This window comes from Motacilla alba, chromosome 2 (genome assembly GCF_015832195.1).
Source record: "Motacilla alba alba isolate MOTALB_02 chromosome 2, Motacilla_alba_V1.0_pri, whole genome shotgun sequence".
NCBI lineage: Eukaryota > Metazoa > Chordata > Aves > Passeriformes > Motacillidae > Motacilla > Motacilla alba.
In genome coordinates, this window is record NC_052017.1 from 6,321,965 (window position 1) to 6,338,081 (window position 16,117).

Here is a 16,117-nt window from a genome sequence, read left to right on the forward strand (position 1 = left end):
GAGTCTGCCTGAAAATGATATGCTATCCTGACAGATATGAAAAGGGGATTAAAAGATGAAAAAAACCAAACAAACCTAAAACCAGACGCAAAACCCCCAATACTTTAGAGAATGTGTCAGTTAGAGAAATCAAGATTAGGGTTCAAAAATAAGAACTGGAATTTTGTACATTTGAGTGACTTTAAAGGAGTGTGTACTGAATAAATAAAATCTTTCAATTTTCAGTATAAATGTAATTATTAGGTATCTGAGTAGAAGTGTGTGGAGTGTGAGGAGATTGTTGCTGTTATCTTGTAGTACACAGTTTCAATAAAAAGGGCTTTGAAATATTGGAACACATTCAGAGAATTTAGAGCTTCTGGAAGTCTCTGTCTCTCTGGGGGAGGGTTGGAAAGAAGTTGAATCTTTATCTTGTCTAGAAGGAGTTTTAAAAGTGTCTTGATTATGAACTGCTAATGTAGGACAATTGTCTGGGCCTGGAGAACATATTAGTCCAGAAAAGGGCCAGTGCTGGTAATTTGTTGGAAGATTAAGTTAAAAAAGCAATTAAAAAAATAAATGGAAGTAGAGTGTAAATAAAGTATAGGTCCCTGGTGCCACAGATAAAGACTCCTAAATGTAGCATCTGAATAGCAACTGTTTCTGAGTTCCCCTATCTTAACAGAAACAAACAGCTCTGTCCAATAAGTTTCCATACTTAGCTGAAAAGCTCTCCAGGTTCCTTTGATGATGAAGATTGGTCTTTGTTATCTGTCACAGAATTGTGGACAGTTTTCATGCAGGTAAATGAATTTAGGTAATTTAATCTGCAGGATGAGTCCTAGCCCATACATCCCAGTCTTTTCTGCTAGGTCATTAGAGCAAAATAGCAAAATTTTCTGTTTGCCTCTTGAAAGCCATGATGCGTTTTGTAGAAAATGTGGTCATATGAGAAAAATAATCTTTTGTAACATGGAGATCTAAAAATCTAATTTGGCAGAAAGCATGACATGAAGACCAACATTGCTGGCACCTAATCCTGCATAACGTATAACCTTACCAGGAAGAAGGGGAGAAGTTAGTGAGCAATCTGATCAATGAGTGAGCAATCTGAACATGTTCTGGTTTTTTATGGGCAGATCTGGATGTGTGGTGGCAGACTTCTGATCATCCCCTGCTCCAGGGTGGGACACATTTTCCGTAAGAGGCGTCCCTATGGCTCCCCCGGGGGACAGGACACTATGGCTCATAACTCACTGAGGCTGGCACATGTGTGGATGGATGAATACAAGGTAAGAGATAGTTCTGGGTCATGAAATAAAGTTATTAAATGGTTATTGACTGGTTTGTTTGTCAAACAACTGTGTCATAGTGAGATCTGTTGTGTCTTTGGGGTTTTCCTTCTGTAGTCTGAACTCCTGATGTTAGTTCTGATGGGAGTTCCTAAATTCTGTAGAATTGTCATTTGGCTTTTGAGTGCTTAAGTCTCCTCCTTGTTACTTTACTGCCTGCAGGAGATTGAGTTTTATTCCTTTTTAGTGAAGTAAAAGATGATGGATGAGCTTTTGTAAGCTCTGCATTGCTTTGTGTCCAAATCAGCATTACGTGGCAGCCATGTACTGTACCCAGCCATTGGCCTTCAGGTAGTTTCCATGTTGGTGAGAAAGGGATTTTTTTGGCTGCTTGTTTGCTTTCTGTTTTAATTAGCAATCTGCTTTTTAGTCTGTCTTGCCCTGGAAGAGCAATCAGGATTAACTTCTGGATTCAAGGGCAAGTGTATTCCTTCTTTGTCTTCAGATCTTGATACTGATGCTTTTAAACATAGATCAGGTGTTTCTGAGTCCCTCATCTCTGAGATACTTAATGACATTTTGCCCTCTGAGGCCACAGGATTTGCTGTGTGCTCAGTTCCTGTGGTCCTACAATTTCTATACAAGATTTATTTATTAATTTTATGTTCTTTAGAGGTTTATGTTTCATTCCCCATCTTTTACCGTGATCTTCAATTTGAGGAACCTATTAGAGGTTATTAATTTTAATCTCCATTCTTCATCTCTGTAGTGCTTTGGTAGATCTGATCTATCACCTTCCCTTTTACTGATGTCTGGGCACAGTTGTTTTGTGAGTAATGATGGCTTTCTCTGAAGCTTGGACTTGTTTCTTTGTTATTATTTCCAGCTGAACTAATTTATCTAGCAAGTACTTGAACTGCTGGTTCTAGCAGTCTCTTATCACAGATTTCTGTCCAGAACTTTTCCAGCTGTTTCTGGTCTGATTCTCTGATAGCTGCCAGAGAATGTATGGAAGCCAAGCTTGGAAATATTTTTGTTTTTATAAGAATAATGCAAATATTTAGGGTATAATTTACCAAAGCAATCTAACAATGCACAGTACAAAGATAAGACTTAAAGGAGTAAATATCAGTATTTAATAAATGAAATGGCATAAGGGAAATGATTCAGCAAAATTTTCATAACTGTCAAAAGCAAAATGCAAAAATATAAGTTCGTTTATACAGTGGTAATAAATAACACATGCAAGGTAGGATACCAACATTTGAACTTCAACCAGGAAAATGGAAATTGGAATAGCAGAGCTACTTTTTGAAGCAGGCCAGATTGTTATGTCCAGTCTGTCTCCAGACTTCCTCAGAGCTAGCCAACAGTCCAATGTACAGCAAGTACACACTTCCCCTTCCTCTGCTGTTAAAATAGCAGTGAAATATCAAGCACATCCAAATGCTCAAAGATCTTGATGAGGAGAGATGTGTAACTTGTCCAGAGGTGATGCTGTCTGTTTTCTGAGTATCAGATAGCAGGAAATAATTGAAAACTGTCAGAACCATGTCATGGTGGGTGGATTCCAGATGTCTCCTAGAGATGAATCCAGCAAAATACCATTCAGTGCCCTGAAAACTGAATTCTAAATGGTACCTAGTAAACAAGTTGATATGCAAATACAATGCTTTTTTTGTGGGCTCTGTAAATCTATCTGGAATTAAATGCTAAAAGGGGATTTTTTTTTCCTACTTTTAGCATTAGTATTTGTGCCACGTTGTACATTCATGAGCTCCTGTTTGTCCCCATTGTCTCTGCATTGGAGTCAAACAGCACATGAGATTGGGTTGAAATCTTAATCTATCTTCACCTAATTTTTAAGATTGAATATCATCCTAAAATAGAATGTGAGAAGAATAACATTGTGGGAGCCTTTTTGGAGATGATGCAGATGAATGGAAAGAACTGGGCTTCCCAGAAAGCCCAGGAGTCAGTTCTGATGATTCACAGGAATAAGGTGTGTTCCCACTGAACTTCATGGTATTAGTCCCATTTATAGGTCTGTTCTGGAATGGTTTTACCTTGATCATTTGCAAAGTTGGAAGGCTGCAAACTGTGCAAGACAAAACACTCTGGAATCCCACAACAGCAAAAACAAGCCATTGAACAATCAAAATAATTTCAAGAAACCTTTGTCAGATGAGGCTGCTGATGATATGATACATGCATCTCTTTTTTACTTACTGATTTTAGGATGCCTATATTGCCAATGGAATAAAGTCAGGGGCTGATTTGTTTCTTCCTCAAGTTGGCATCTAAAAAAGATCAGCAAATTTGTACCCAAGAATTATCTTCATCAAAAAAACCCTCAGTTAGAAAGATAAGCTCAGAGTTAGGCAAGATTAAATCTCACTTCCCGTGACAATGCAAGCATTGCAATTTCCTACTGCCAGTTGCAAACCTACTAGTTGAAAGCACTACCAAAATGAAATGAAATTTGGGGAGCTCTGGAAACAGGAAAAATTGGGAATCAGTAATCTGAAATTCTTCTCCCCCTTTCCCCACCCTGTTTCTCTTAAATACAGGAGCAGTATTTTGCTTTGAGACCTGAGCTGAGGATGAGGAGCTATGGAAATATCACCGACCGTGTAGAACTGAGGAAGAAATTGAACTGCAAGTCCTTTAAGTGGTATTTAGATAACATCTATCCTGAGATGCAAATATCTGGGCCCAATGCCAAAGCTCCACAGCCAGTTTTTATTAACAGAGCACAGAAACGACCAAAAATAATCCAGCGTGGAAGGGTAAGAGAAACTTAAATAGATGGAATTCTGGTGTGTTAATTTTTATGAGACTTTTTTCCCTTAAAGATTTGCTCAAATACAATAAAATAGTCTGTTTCCATAAGTTTTGCAACAGCCTGTCTTGAAAATAAGAAGATTTTTGTCAAATCAGTCTGATCTATATTTCAGGTCATCCTTAGACTAGATAGTGTTCCATGAGGTTTCTTACCTCAAAGCTCTAGTCTTGGCTGTCAGCTAATGAACAAAAGATGAGTTTTTCTCCTCTCTTTTTTGCTTCAAAGTAGAAGTGAAGAGAGAAATTTTTATGTGTGTTCTTGAAGGAAATCATTATTAAATTCATGTTTTAGCTCTGACACCTTTGCTTATGGGTTTGTATGCAGGCAGAGTCACCAGACAGTTGCATCTGCTCTTTCCAGGGTCAGATTCACTTGATGTGAGCTTTTTATGCTTCCCAAAAATAATGGATAGTTTCAAACCCAAGACAACTATCTCAATGTCTTCTCTGTGGAAGAAAATACTCTGGAATAAACTGCTTCATGTGCACACAGATTATGGTTAGCAGGTTCCCTTTTAACTCAAAAGTTGGAAGCATTTAGTAGTGATGTCCCCCCAGGCTGCAGTAGCTGCTGGTTCTGCAAGAAGTGAGTCAGGAGGACCTGTGTTCATGCAGGACCTCTTGACACCATTAGTTTTTTTTCTTGGAAGCAGCTGTCTGGGAATCCTCAATTTGTGCAGTATTTTTATAGCAATATCCCAGCCAAGCTGTGAAGTTTGTAATGTGGTTTCCCTGAATAAAACTGATGGGCTGATTCCCCTAGTTGTTGGATGCTGTTACTCCCCTAGTCAGACCTTTTTTTCTTCTTTTTAAAATTTAATAGCTTTTTGCTTTCATTCAGACAGAAATTTAACTGAGAAATTGTTGATGTTGGAGAGAACTCCTTGAGGGATCTGAATATCTCAGCAACACTTAAGGTTAATTCTTCCCAGCAGTAATTTACCATGACTTAATTTTGAGGAAAAACTTTGTGCACCCCTTAAGAAATGGGGAAAAGAAGCAGAAAAATGCAATTCCTTGGCTTGATTCTCTGGGGTTCAAGAATTATACCCAGCATTGGATGAGAGAGTCAGCTTTGGCTCTGATGGCTGTATAAACTATTTCCAGATGCCTGCAAGGAACAGAATGATCAGCCAATGTCACCACTGTGTGCCAGACTCTTTAGGATTTGGGAGGAATCACTCCAAATCTCAGTTTATTCTCAAAAACTAATTGGGCCACAGATAAGTGGTGGTTTGACAGCTGGGAAGAAATGTAATGATCACAAATGGTTGCAGCTGTTACCAGTGATATCCAATGCTGGCCATCATGGCCAATAAAAAAAAAAAAAGGACAAAAATCATACAAAACTCATGAAGCCTATGGTTTAAAAGCCTTCTGTTGAGTGAGGAATGATGAAAATGAGATCTGTGCTAGATCTGGGGTGTGAGGAAATGTTCCTTAGAATGTTTTGTGTAATTTGCTTTAGATGTGTGTGGGGAACAGGAGAAGCATGGTGCACTCAAGGCAATTGTTCTTGTGCCTTGGGACAACTATTTCCAGAAATGGTGTTTAGTGAAAAATATTATTTGGTGTTTGTGCTAATTTTTGTTATCATGTGATTGAGCAGTTTGTTCCTTTTATTTCTGGAAGTATATTTTGGTTTCCAAAAATTTGTAGAGTCAATAGCAATGCCAAGACAGCTATGGATGTCTTCATAATAAAGTTCAGCTGGCTAGTTAATCAGCCTGGCCTGGAGTTCAGGACAGCAAATTCTTTTTTCCTCTACATCCAGCTCCAGATTGGAAATAAGTATTTTTACTGTGGGTGTCAGATCTGAGGCCCTGCCATCTCTCAGCTCACAGTATGTAGGCAATGTTTGCTGCCTGCAGAGCCTGATCCCCACCACATCAGGGGAAGAAAAATCATCAGGCTGAAAAGAAGTCATCTGCTGGCCAGCATTAGTTCAGAGCATGTGTGTAATTTAAAGCCAGAATTAGAGGTGTTTTGTCTCCCCGAGTACCTCTGCGGGGATACATCAAGATCTTAATGATTTTTTGGTTCTTGAAATAGAACAACCTAAACTTTGAGCAGCAGAAAATGTCTTGGATGTCTCTTAGGGTGGGCATCATTGTTCAAATCAGGAGAGATTGCCAGTTTGCTGAGAGCCTCCTTGTTTGCTTTGATGGTAGGTGCTTACAGTTCTGCATCACAGGAGAGGCTTCTGACTCTGATACACCATTCCCCTAAACCAGACTAGGTAGGGCATTAGAGCAAAAATAGCATTTAGATGCTTGTAAAATGTTCTCTTCCTCCCTGATCCATCAGTAAAATACCATAGCTGATAACAGTGGCTTTTCAGTTATGTAAATGCTCTTGAAAATCAATTTGCAAACAACATAAATCTCTGAAGTTGTTTTTATTTCAGTAATTCCTTTCTCAGGGAGGTGGTCCTGTCCCATGAAGAGAAGCTGTAGGAGGAGACTTATGTTTAAGCCAAACTGTAGTAAAATGCAGTTTATACACTACAGTCAATATTCCTGAGTAGAATTTGTAGGGCCTTAGACTTCCATGGAGAGTGAAGAGGGCAAAGACACCCTCTGAGGGTAGACACTCTGTCTACCTTGACAGAGTAGAGCCAGGATGTGTGTACTACACTTGTACCAGAGGGAGAAATCTTGATCTGATTAGAAAGCAAACTGGAACTGTTTAGTGCAGTTTTTTCTCCAAATTATCTGAAAAACAGAATGGTATTTTAAAAGGGATTTTTTTTTTTTTTTTAATTACTGGAAGTGTTGGTTGAGTTTTTTGAGCACACTAGGGAATCTAGGGCTGTTTTTTACTGACTGTCAAACTGTTTTCCTTTCATAGCTGTATCACCTCCAAACCAACAAATGCCTGGTTGCTCAGGGCCACCCAAGTCAGAAAGGAGGCCTGGTGGTGGTTCGGGAATGTGACTACAACGATCAGAACCAGGTATGAGATTCCCAGTGATATTAAATAATAATTCATGTCTTTAGAATGACCTATGTGTTTTCCTGCTGGCAAAGTGCCCCGGTGTGACATCTCATCAGCAGACAGGCTGCTTTCAGAGGGTCATTCAAACCATGGGGCTGGCCAAGGGCACTGTGGAGCTCCTACAAATGCTGAGTGTTGCATACTATAATCTCCTGTCTTTATGGCATGAATTTCTCTATTTGGCTGAAGGCTGCCCTAAAGTGGCTCCTGATGGGTTCATAATCCACTGATTGGCACTTCAGAATTTGTAGCAGGTCCTTCAGTTGGTTCCTCATTCTGGAATTAAAGCAGCTCTTTCCTGCCCTGCTGGTGTTTGTGTACTGCACCACCAGTCCTCTGCTGCTGGAGTGGCTGCAGTTTGGGATAAATGAATGATTTGTTGTTAAATAAAAGCAATTCAGAAGATTCTTTGGCTACAGGTGAATTGCTGATCTGGGAATTAATTAGGGATAGATGTGAGAATTTTTGGATCACTGTCTGAGGCCTTTGCTGTTTCACTTCTTTCAGGTGACAGAAATTCAGGACTTGGATAAAAAGTCTGCAGGATAGAGAGATCTTCAGCTAATGCCATAAAGGCTTACATAGCTAAGAACTACTCTGTTCGTATGATTTAGGAGCCCATGGGACCCAATTCTAAAAGCTAGGTTGGATTTAAAGAGAAAAGTAATCAAAGAGAGAGAGTAAGTGGAGCATGGGATGTAAAGCAGCATAGCTTTAGTAAAGGTGGGTTGTGCTGGACTAACTTGATGCTCTGTGACATGGGCAACAGTTTTCAGGGTGTGGAAACTGCAGCAGTGGAGGCAGAGTGATTTGTGATAGTCCCAGCAAAGTGCTGGGTGCTTTGTCACCTAATGGGACTTTCTGCCTCCTGTTGTGGCCTCACCAGCTGAGTATGACAGAGGAAGACAGAAGAGTGTTTGAAGTTCTCTGGGTAAGTGTGGCTGGCTTTTGACACGTGGCCTCCAGGTCCAGTTGTCAGGATCAAGTACAAGTACATTCTTGTACTTCACCTCTGGAGCACTGAGAAATCATCACTGTGTCCAAATTGCCAGTTCCTGTGTTAAGGGTGGATTAATTAAAACTGGCATGGAAATGGAGTTTTTCCTATTTGATCTATTCTGTTAGCTGTAGGACAGTCAGCAAGTCTTGTAAATATAAAGGCTGTGTGAGTGTGATAGTGACTGATGGGCACCATCATCACCGAGTGATTGTACATCTGCAGCTGCAATTCTGAGCCATTCTGCCTTTGGGTGAGAAAGCCTGGGCATGATGTCCACACACTTATGCTTCCCTTCTCCTTGCAGCAATATTTCTCATAATGAAATGCCGCATGCCTGAAGGAAAAACTCTTGTTGATTTTCCACATCAAAACTTTTTTTCTGGCTTCTTTTAATCCAGGAGAACAAACTTCAGTTATCCCTTTGGTGCTGAGAAAGACAAAATCTCTGCTCTGATTGTTGATCTTTGGCTTCTTTTCTCATGAATCTGGTTTACTAGTGGTAAATTTAGCAATTATTTCTCATAAAAAACTGGCTGTGCTATCTTCTTTCACAATGATTTTGTTCTCCAACCAAGTATGTCAACCAACGCTATTTTTCTGCTATTAGACTTATTTTGTTCTCCTAATAAATCCCAAGAGTGCATTCAGCCAACTTGCTGTCATAACCTCTTGAACAATCTTGCTATAGATGTGTGAGAACAATGTAGGGAAAGATGACATTTATTTAGCAGCTTTTTATAAAAATAGCAAGAAACATCCTGCCTATTGGAAGATTTTAACTGTAGTTTCACTCAGCTTGTTGCCATTTTCAGCTGGTTTTGCCCTAGAAATAACTGGTTTATGCCTTTGTCCTAGGAAAAAAAGCAACCTGTGTTTGGTCTGGTGAATGCATGTGAGAGCTGACCAGCTTCTCTAAAGTCATGGGACTGGCCTTAAAAGCAATTCTGTTTTACCTTTGGTTTATGCTTGCTTTGTTTTCTCTAGCCTTCGTGGCTGCTAAGGAATTTCAAATTCTCATTTAACTTGGGTTTAAAAGAAATAACAGGAGTTCTGTAGCTTTCAATTGCATCAGCATTGTGGGCAGTCCTTTTCACTGTAGTTGGTCATCATTAAGTAGAGTTGAAAATTAGTCAGGCACACCACACTGTCCAGTTTTCTCAGGCTTGACATGACTGACATTCAGTTCATATTTTTGCTATAGAAAGAAAATAATAAGGGAAGTGGTTTTGTATCTTGAAAATATATTAAAAATTATATCTATAAATTATATTGAAAACCAGGATGCTCCATTAACTGTAGTAGAAACAGTCTGGGATAATTCTGGGGACTGGACAAATCTCAGTTTTAGAAACCAAAGTCTTCACAGTGATGCTCTCCAAACTCTGCTAGTTAGGAAGTGCATGCAGGTTGAAAATATCCTACACCTCTGTTGCCTCTTTTTTTAAATAGATTATATTTTTAATGGTTGTGTTTGGGGGTTTTTTGTGGGTTTTTGTTTTGTTTTGGGTTTTGTTTTGTTTTGTGGGTTTTTTTGGTGTTTTTTGGGGGTTTTTTGTTTGTTTTTTTTGTTTTGTTTTGTTTTTGTTTTTGAAGAAAATACATAGGAGGATTAAAGAACAGAGCTCTCAGAAAAGAGACATAAATCCTGGGAGGACACCTTTGTCCTTACAGACTTCAGGTACTCTGCTGCCTGCCAGGAGTTTCTTTCATACAGGGGGCTGTTGCTCCTGACAGCCTTTGGCAACAAGAGCTGAACATTATCCTTTCAGTCTTTAGCAGAAAATTAGTTAATAATTTTTGGACTATGCTAGGGCTTGCAGTAGTGTAACAAAGAAACCTCATGGGGTGGCTTTACTTTCCTGGTGCTTGAATCTGTTAATAATCTGCAAATTCATAGTGATACTCTAATCTGGATTTGGAACCAAATTTGGGCCTATTTTTCCTCTTTCCTTTGTTTTCTCCACTAAACACATAATTAGTTTGAAATTAATTTTGGCTGTCTTGTGTAAGCCTTTCTGGAGAAGTATCACACTGGATTTAACCACTGCCTTGTGTTCTTTGTCATTACTCAGCTTTTGATTAAAGATCTGTTCCCCGTGTCACTGCTGTCTTCTCTCTCCATTCTTACCAGTTCATCTCTTGTTTGGACTTGGCTCCATCATTGTCCTTTCAATAGTAATTCTCTCTGGCAAGTCCTGCCATTTCTCCATTCTCTCCTCCCTCTTTAATCTTGCCATGCCTTCTTTTTCATGGCAGGCTTTAAACAGAAAAGACTATTTTAGAAGGCACAAAATGCCTGAGGTTGGGGCAAATTTTAATGTGATTCCTGCACTTCTTCCAAGGAGGTCCTCCTTGTGTTATAATAGTCACTGTGATAATGAGCTGTGTGCTTTCCAGTCATGCTGTCCAACTGAGGCTGTGTCCCAAATCCCAGCACCCCCCAGAAGGCTGCTTTTGGTTTCATAGGCCAAAAAAAGAGACAAAGCAAAATTTATGTGCCTGACTTTTCTGCCTAGAGTTTGATATGCCATACTCTGACTGTGAAACTCTCGCAGACTTAATGGAAAAAAGTAAATTACACAGTGGGCATGGCAAGTGCAGCACTGAGCTGAGAAATGGCAACAGGACTGGAACAGGAGCACACCACAAGGACTTCATGTGCCTGTAGGTACTTCAGGGACAGGTGTGAGGGGCTCAGCTCCTCTTGTTCACAGGCTCCCATGTCAGGGGGAAGGGAGTTGCCTTGCTCAACATCCCCAGAGGCTGGAAATGCTGTCCAGCTGCCCTGTGAGTGCCAGGGGCATTTGGGATAGCTGTCATTGGGTGCTGAGCCCGATGGTCCCAGGATCTTCCCTGCACTGCTGGGCTACAGTTTCCACTTCTCTTTTCTCTACCCCTCTGTAACTCAGGATATTTTGAGATGCACACCCCCAAGTTCCTTAATTGCTTTGCTTTCTGACTTGGGATTCAGACTCTCCTGGTGGTTATGAGAGCTCCAGATCTTCCACAGATGTGATTTTGGCCAAGAGAAGGGAGAATCAGCAGCTCCTGCAGTTGGACCAGGCTGCTGTTCCTGCTTCCCTGACTGTCCAGCAGTGCCAGATGTGCCTTGCTGAGAGCCAGCAGGGTTTGGGCATGAATGGCAGCAACTGAAGGTGCCTGACACATTTCTGTGCCAAGAACAGAAATACCTGCTCTGTTCAAGCAGCATGTGGGAGAGGACAGACAAGAGGCAGCTTCAGTGTGTCCTTGCTGCCTGTTGGAACTGACACCTGGTTTTTTCAGTGTGATCACAGAGAAACTCTTCTGTCATGTAAACTCAGGAGCCCAATTGCAGTTGAAGCTGCAAATATGAACCAGTGCATTCCTGCTTCAGGCAGGTGGGCCCAGGGAAGGGGCTGCATTCAATTCTCACCACTCACTGCAAGGCCCACCTCTGACATCCAGATGTTGAAGCATCTCCTCTGTAGGTGAACAAAAGATGCAAGGAAACTGCCCTGAAGCATTGCAATAAATGCCTTTCTGTCTTCTCTCGCAGGTCTGGATTTACAATGAGGATCATGAGCTGATTTTAAATAATCTGCTTTGCTTGGACGTTTCGGAAACTCGCTCGTCCGACCCCCCTCGTCTCATGAAGTGCCACGGCTCTGGTGGCTCTCAGCAGTGGACGTTCGGGGTGAGTGGAGAGGCTGCCATAGGGCACATTGCTTGCAATCAGTGTCTTAGGGACAGTAGCACTAACAGAACATCAGGGTTGAGTTTAATTGACCAAACCTCAGATGTACCAAGGCAGTTTCCCTGTACCAGGCCCAGCCCACGGTTCAGGCAGCCTGTACAGAAGTTGCACAGGCTTTGACGGCTGCATTTCAGTTTTAATAACACTTTTGTTGTGCTCTGGGACATGCAGACCCTTTGCCACAAAGGAAGGTTTCTGCAGCTCCACTGAGCCTTTCTTTTGCTAGTCACAGCCGCTCACAGCACTATGGCTCATCTGGGATATGCCAGAGAGAACAAAATCCACCCCAGAACTTTGTCGTGTTGTGTTTGCAGGCCTGGGAGACAGGAGGAGTCCACATGGTGGTTCCTGCTTAGTGCTTGAAGAAGCACAGGGCTGAGCAGTTGCTTCTGCCCTGTACTTGATCTCATTAGTTTAATTGTTAAAGCCTGGAGTGGCCAATCCACAAAGCTGAGCCAGTGCTGCTCACACATGGGATTTGTCTCCTGGGTTTTCACTCAGGGGCTGCCCCTCACATGCCCTCAGCCTAGCTGAGAGTCTGTAGCACCAACATGGTTGAACAAAGGGAGGGAGAGCCCTGGCAGCACTGCACAGCTCTGCACAGCCATTCATACCGTGCTGCTGGTTGGCAGCTCGAGTTCCCAAAGGGAGTCCCACAAGTCCTGTTGCAGCCCAGGATGGTGTGGAGATGTAGAGGCAGGTACTGTGTGAGCCCAGGGTTGTGTGTGTCTGACACTGGCCCCAGCACTGCCACAGCCCCCAGGGACAGTGGGAACACTGAGCTGAGCAGTTCTGCTGAGCAGAGGTTACTGACGGCTCTGCAGCTGGTGTTAGCAGGCAGGGATGTACGGGAGTGGGGGAATGGCCACTGGCATTGGGTGCTTGTGGCTGTCAGTGATGCCTGTGGCAGGGCTGGAGAATCTGCACCTCATGTGTGACACGTGGGCTTTGAGCTGGCCACTGTGGGGGTGGGGTTGGGTCTGTAACAGGGTCACATTGGTGCTCATCAGTGACCCACAAGAAAAGAAAGTGACTCAAAAAGTTACTTTTGATGGTTGATTAGGAAGGGGATAGAAACTGAAGCAGGGAAATGTCAGCACACCATGGCAGTTTGTTTCTACTGCATGTGCTGGTCCCCTTCTCTCAGAAAGGCTGAATTAGGGCTGAGGAAGGCTCAGAGGGGCATGGAAAGGCAAATGGAAGGTGTGGGGCACCTTTCCCATAAGGAATATGAGAGCTGGCTGGGACCCTTTAGAAATCAAGCCTTTTGGAACAAGGGGAACCCCATTGAGTGAGTCATTGATACAGGGAAATACAAATTGCACTGCCAGTTGTGGTACAAGACTTGGGTTGGAGGGATATTTTGGAGGAGTGTTTTGTTTTCTTACCATGTCCTCCTGCTTCACTGGATACCTGGTTGTGGCCAAAGGCAGTGGCAGAGCCTGGCAGGGCTGTTCTTGTGTATCTGCTACCTCTGTGCAGGACAGCACAGAGGTGGCTGCCCACGGGAGCTGCTGGGGCTGTGCAGAGAGCCCTTTCCAGACAGCTGCCACAGGCTGGTAGAGATGGCACAGTCCTCTAAAGGTAATAAAAGGATAGGATCTGGTTCCTTGTCACTCTTGGCTGGGGTTTGGCCTTGCCCTGGCTGTGGGCACCCACCATGCACGAGGCCTGTCATGACGTGTGGCTGCTGAGGGCAGTGGCACTGCTAGTGCATGGTCAGATGCAAAACAGGGACCTCTGTTCAGCCTGGAGAGGAGAAGGCTCCAGGGAGAGACCTTAAAGCATCCTTGCAGTGCCTGAGGAGGCTACAGGAGAGCTGGAGAGGGATTTTTTGCTAGAGCATGGAGTGATCAGACAAGGGGGAATGGCTTTAAACGGACAGAGGGCAAGTTTAGGTTAGATATTAGGAAGAAATTCTTTGCTGTGAGGGTGGTGTGGTGCTGGAACAGGTTGCTCAGAGAATCCGTGGATGCCCCATCCCTAGAAATGTTTGTGGCAAAATTGTATGGGCTTGGAGCAACCTGGTCTAGTGGAAGGTGTCCCTGCTCACGGCAGGAGAGTTTGACCAAAATGAACCATTCTAGGATTCTATGACCTGTCTGTGCCCACTACAGCCTTGTGGGCTCTCTCTTTGCTGAGTGCTGGGGAATGGGTTTGATCATCCCTCCACCTCATTAAAAGACTGTGGCATAAACAAAATCCCAGCTGGGGGCCTGTGAGAGCCTTTGTTTCAAAGTCTGGATGTGGTTATGGGGTGTGCTGTACTCAACTACTGCTGTGGGTCTGCTGTGTCAGGGAGGCTGCTGAAAGGCTCATCTGTCAGAAGGAGCACTCCCTCCCCTCGGGCATCACTTCCAGCTCTAGTTTGACAATGGAGAAATTTTAATAAACAAATCCCATCTGTCTTTGTCTGCTCTAGAAAAACAACCGCCTGTACCAGGTCTCCGTGGGGCAGTGCCTGAAGGTGGTGGATCCACTGAGCCACAAGGGCTACGTGACCGTGGCCATCTGCGACGGGTCCCTTCCTCAGCAGTGGCACTTTGAGAGCTGAGACAGCGAGGAGGTGGCTGAGGAGAGTTCAGCTGAGCCCTGGTTCCCCTTCGGCCACGATCTGCAGTCATTCTGGAGGGGTTTGTGCAGAGCCCTTGGCTGCTACACCTGGCACAGCCATGGAAGGACCCGCTGGAAATGCCCTGCCCCGAGGAGCTGAGCGGGGCAAGGCCCAGGTGGTCACTGGTCCCTGGTCACACACTGAGAGCAGCAGCCCCACTGCACCAAGTGAATTGATCATTGGTTCCTTGGATGGTCCTGGAGTATTGGACTGGTTTTAAGTAAGAGAAATCATTAGAGCAATGTAATTTAATGGTGAGATTTCAGCTTTGTGGATCTTCTCAATGACAATGACAGAAAGGAGTCCTCCTTGACTATTTCATGTACAGTATCTCAATAATTTACATTTCTAGTATGGTATTACTGGCCAAAATTATTTTACTTTTTTCTGGAAAATATTTTTATTCCCTTTCATCTTCTGATAATTGTCATTTGAAATATTTAAATTTAGTTCTTTTAATTTTAGGACATTTCATGTAGTTTAAGTTCTTTGCTGTCATTCGTCACCTCATATTTAAAACAAAGTAACTATTGCAAAGTCTATTTTGATGACTCATGACAGTAGCTGCATTTAAAATAAAGTATCATTTTTTTATTAATTTGTATGGCCTTACTCTTTGTAGCTGTTAGACCAGAAAGCACCGACTTAGACACTGATGGAAAATAATGTTCAGACAATTTGGGTCTTGTTTTCACTCCCTCTCTCTCTTCCTCACATCTTGGAAGGCTTGACAGATAATTTCTGGTTTTTTTCCTCCACTTCTCTCTTCATTTATTTTACTATTTCTTTGACTTCCTGCCTCAGCTTCTTCAGTGTGTGGGAGCTCCTGCAGAAGAGAAGAGCTGCTCTTACCCAGTGAATTTTTTCTTAGCACTGTTGTTGGCCTTGTTTCCCACTCCGCAGCCGTGGCCTTCCCTGGGAACAAGCAGTTTGGATTTTGCAAGTTCCAGGACAGCCTTGCTTCCATTTGGGCAGCAGAAACATTCTCCAGCTGCACCAATACTCCAACATCCACTCACTGACCTTTTGGGCAGCGTGAAGAAAATAATAACGCTGGAGTAATTACAGACCCACATCTTTCTGCAGAGAGGAATTCGCTTGTGCCAGACTCTGTTTGGTCCATCAGCCCCTGCCAGGGCCGCACCTGGGAGGAGAAAAGCAGAGGATGCAAAGGAGCAGGTAAGAGTGGCCTGGCCATAGAGCAGCTGCTTTGCCTCCTGCACTAGTCCTGGAGGGAGTGAGCCCCTGACAGGGAGAACCAGGTTCCAGGGTTTAAAAAGCAGAACCAATTGGCTGAAGTTATTCAAGATACAGCACTACAATGGGAGGAAATTAAGACAAATTAAGACCAAGCCAAGCTCCTTCCTACCAAGAAAAGCCTCTAAAGCCAACCCCAGCCCCCTTGGGCAGCTGAGCCTGTGCTGTGCCTTGCTCAGGGAGTGAGGGCTCCAGCCTTGCCTGGAGTCTTGCCATCGGTTCCCAGGTGCCTCCTGCAGTCAGGCAGGGCTTGCAGGGCTGGGCTGGATCATGGTGTCAGCTCAGGTGAGCCCTTCCACTGGCAGCAATGGCAACCTGGGTGGAGGCTGTGTGTGAAATGCCAGTCTGTGCTGGGGTGAAAGGATGGGCTGCAGCTTCCTTTCTGCCTGTCTGCTTCG

At 43.3% G+C, this 16,117-nt stretch overlaps 1 protein-coding gene across 5 annotated transcripts in view; it reads left to right on the forward strand.

Moving 5' to 3' along the window:
- The window catches only part of GALNT11 (polypeptide N-acetylgalactosaminyltransferase 11), a 45,438-nt gene extending 30,378 nt beyond the window's left edge, over positions 1–15,060 (forward strand). For all 5 annotated transcript variants that reach the window (XM_038125781.1, XM_038125810.1, XM_038125816.1 and 2 more), the window contains exons 8-12: positions 1,119–1,271; positions 3,842–4,060; positions 6,966–7,070; positions 11,651–11,788; positions 14,271–15,060. In XM_038125781.1, the coding sequence (XP_037981709.1) occupies positions 1,119–1,271; positions 3,842–4,060; positions 6,966–7,070; positions 11,651–11,788; positions 14,271–14,402 (747 nt within the window). In that variant the 3' untranslated portion in view covers positions 14,403–15,060. The remainder of the gene's footprint in view (positions 1–1,118; positions 1,272–3,841; positions 4,061–6,965; positions 7,071–11,650; positions 11,789–14,270) is intronic.
- Positions 15,061–16,117: the final 1,057 nt, after the last annotated feature.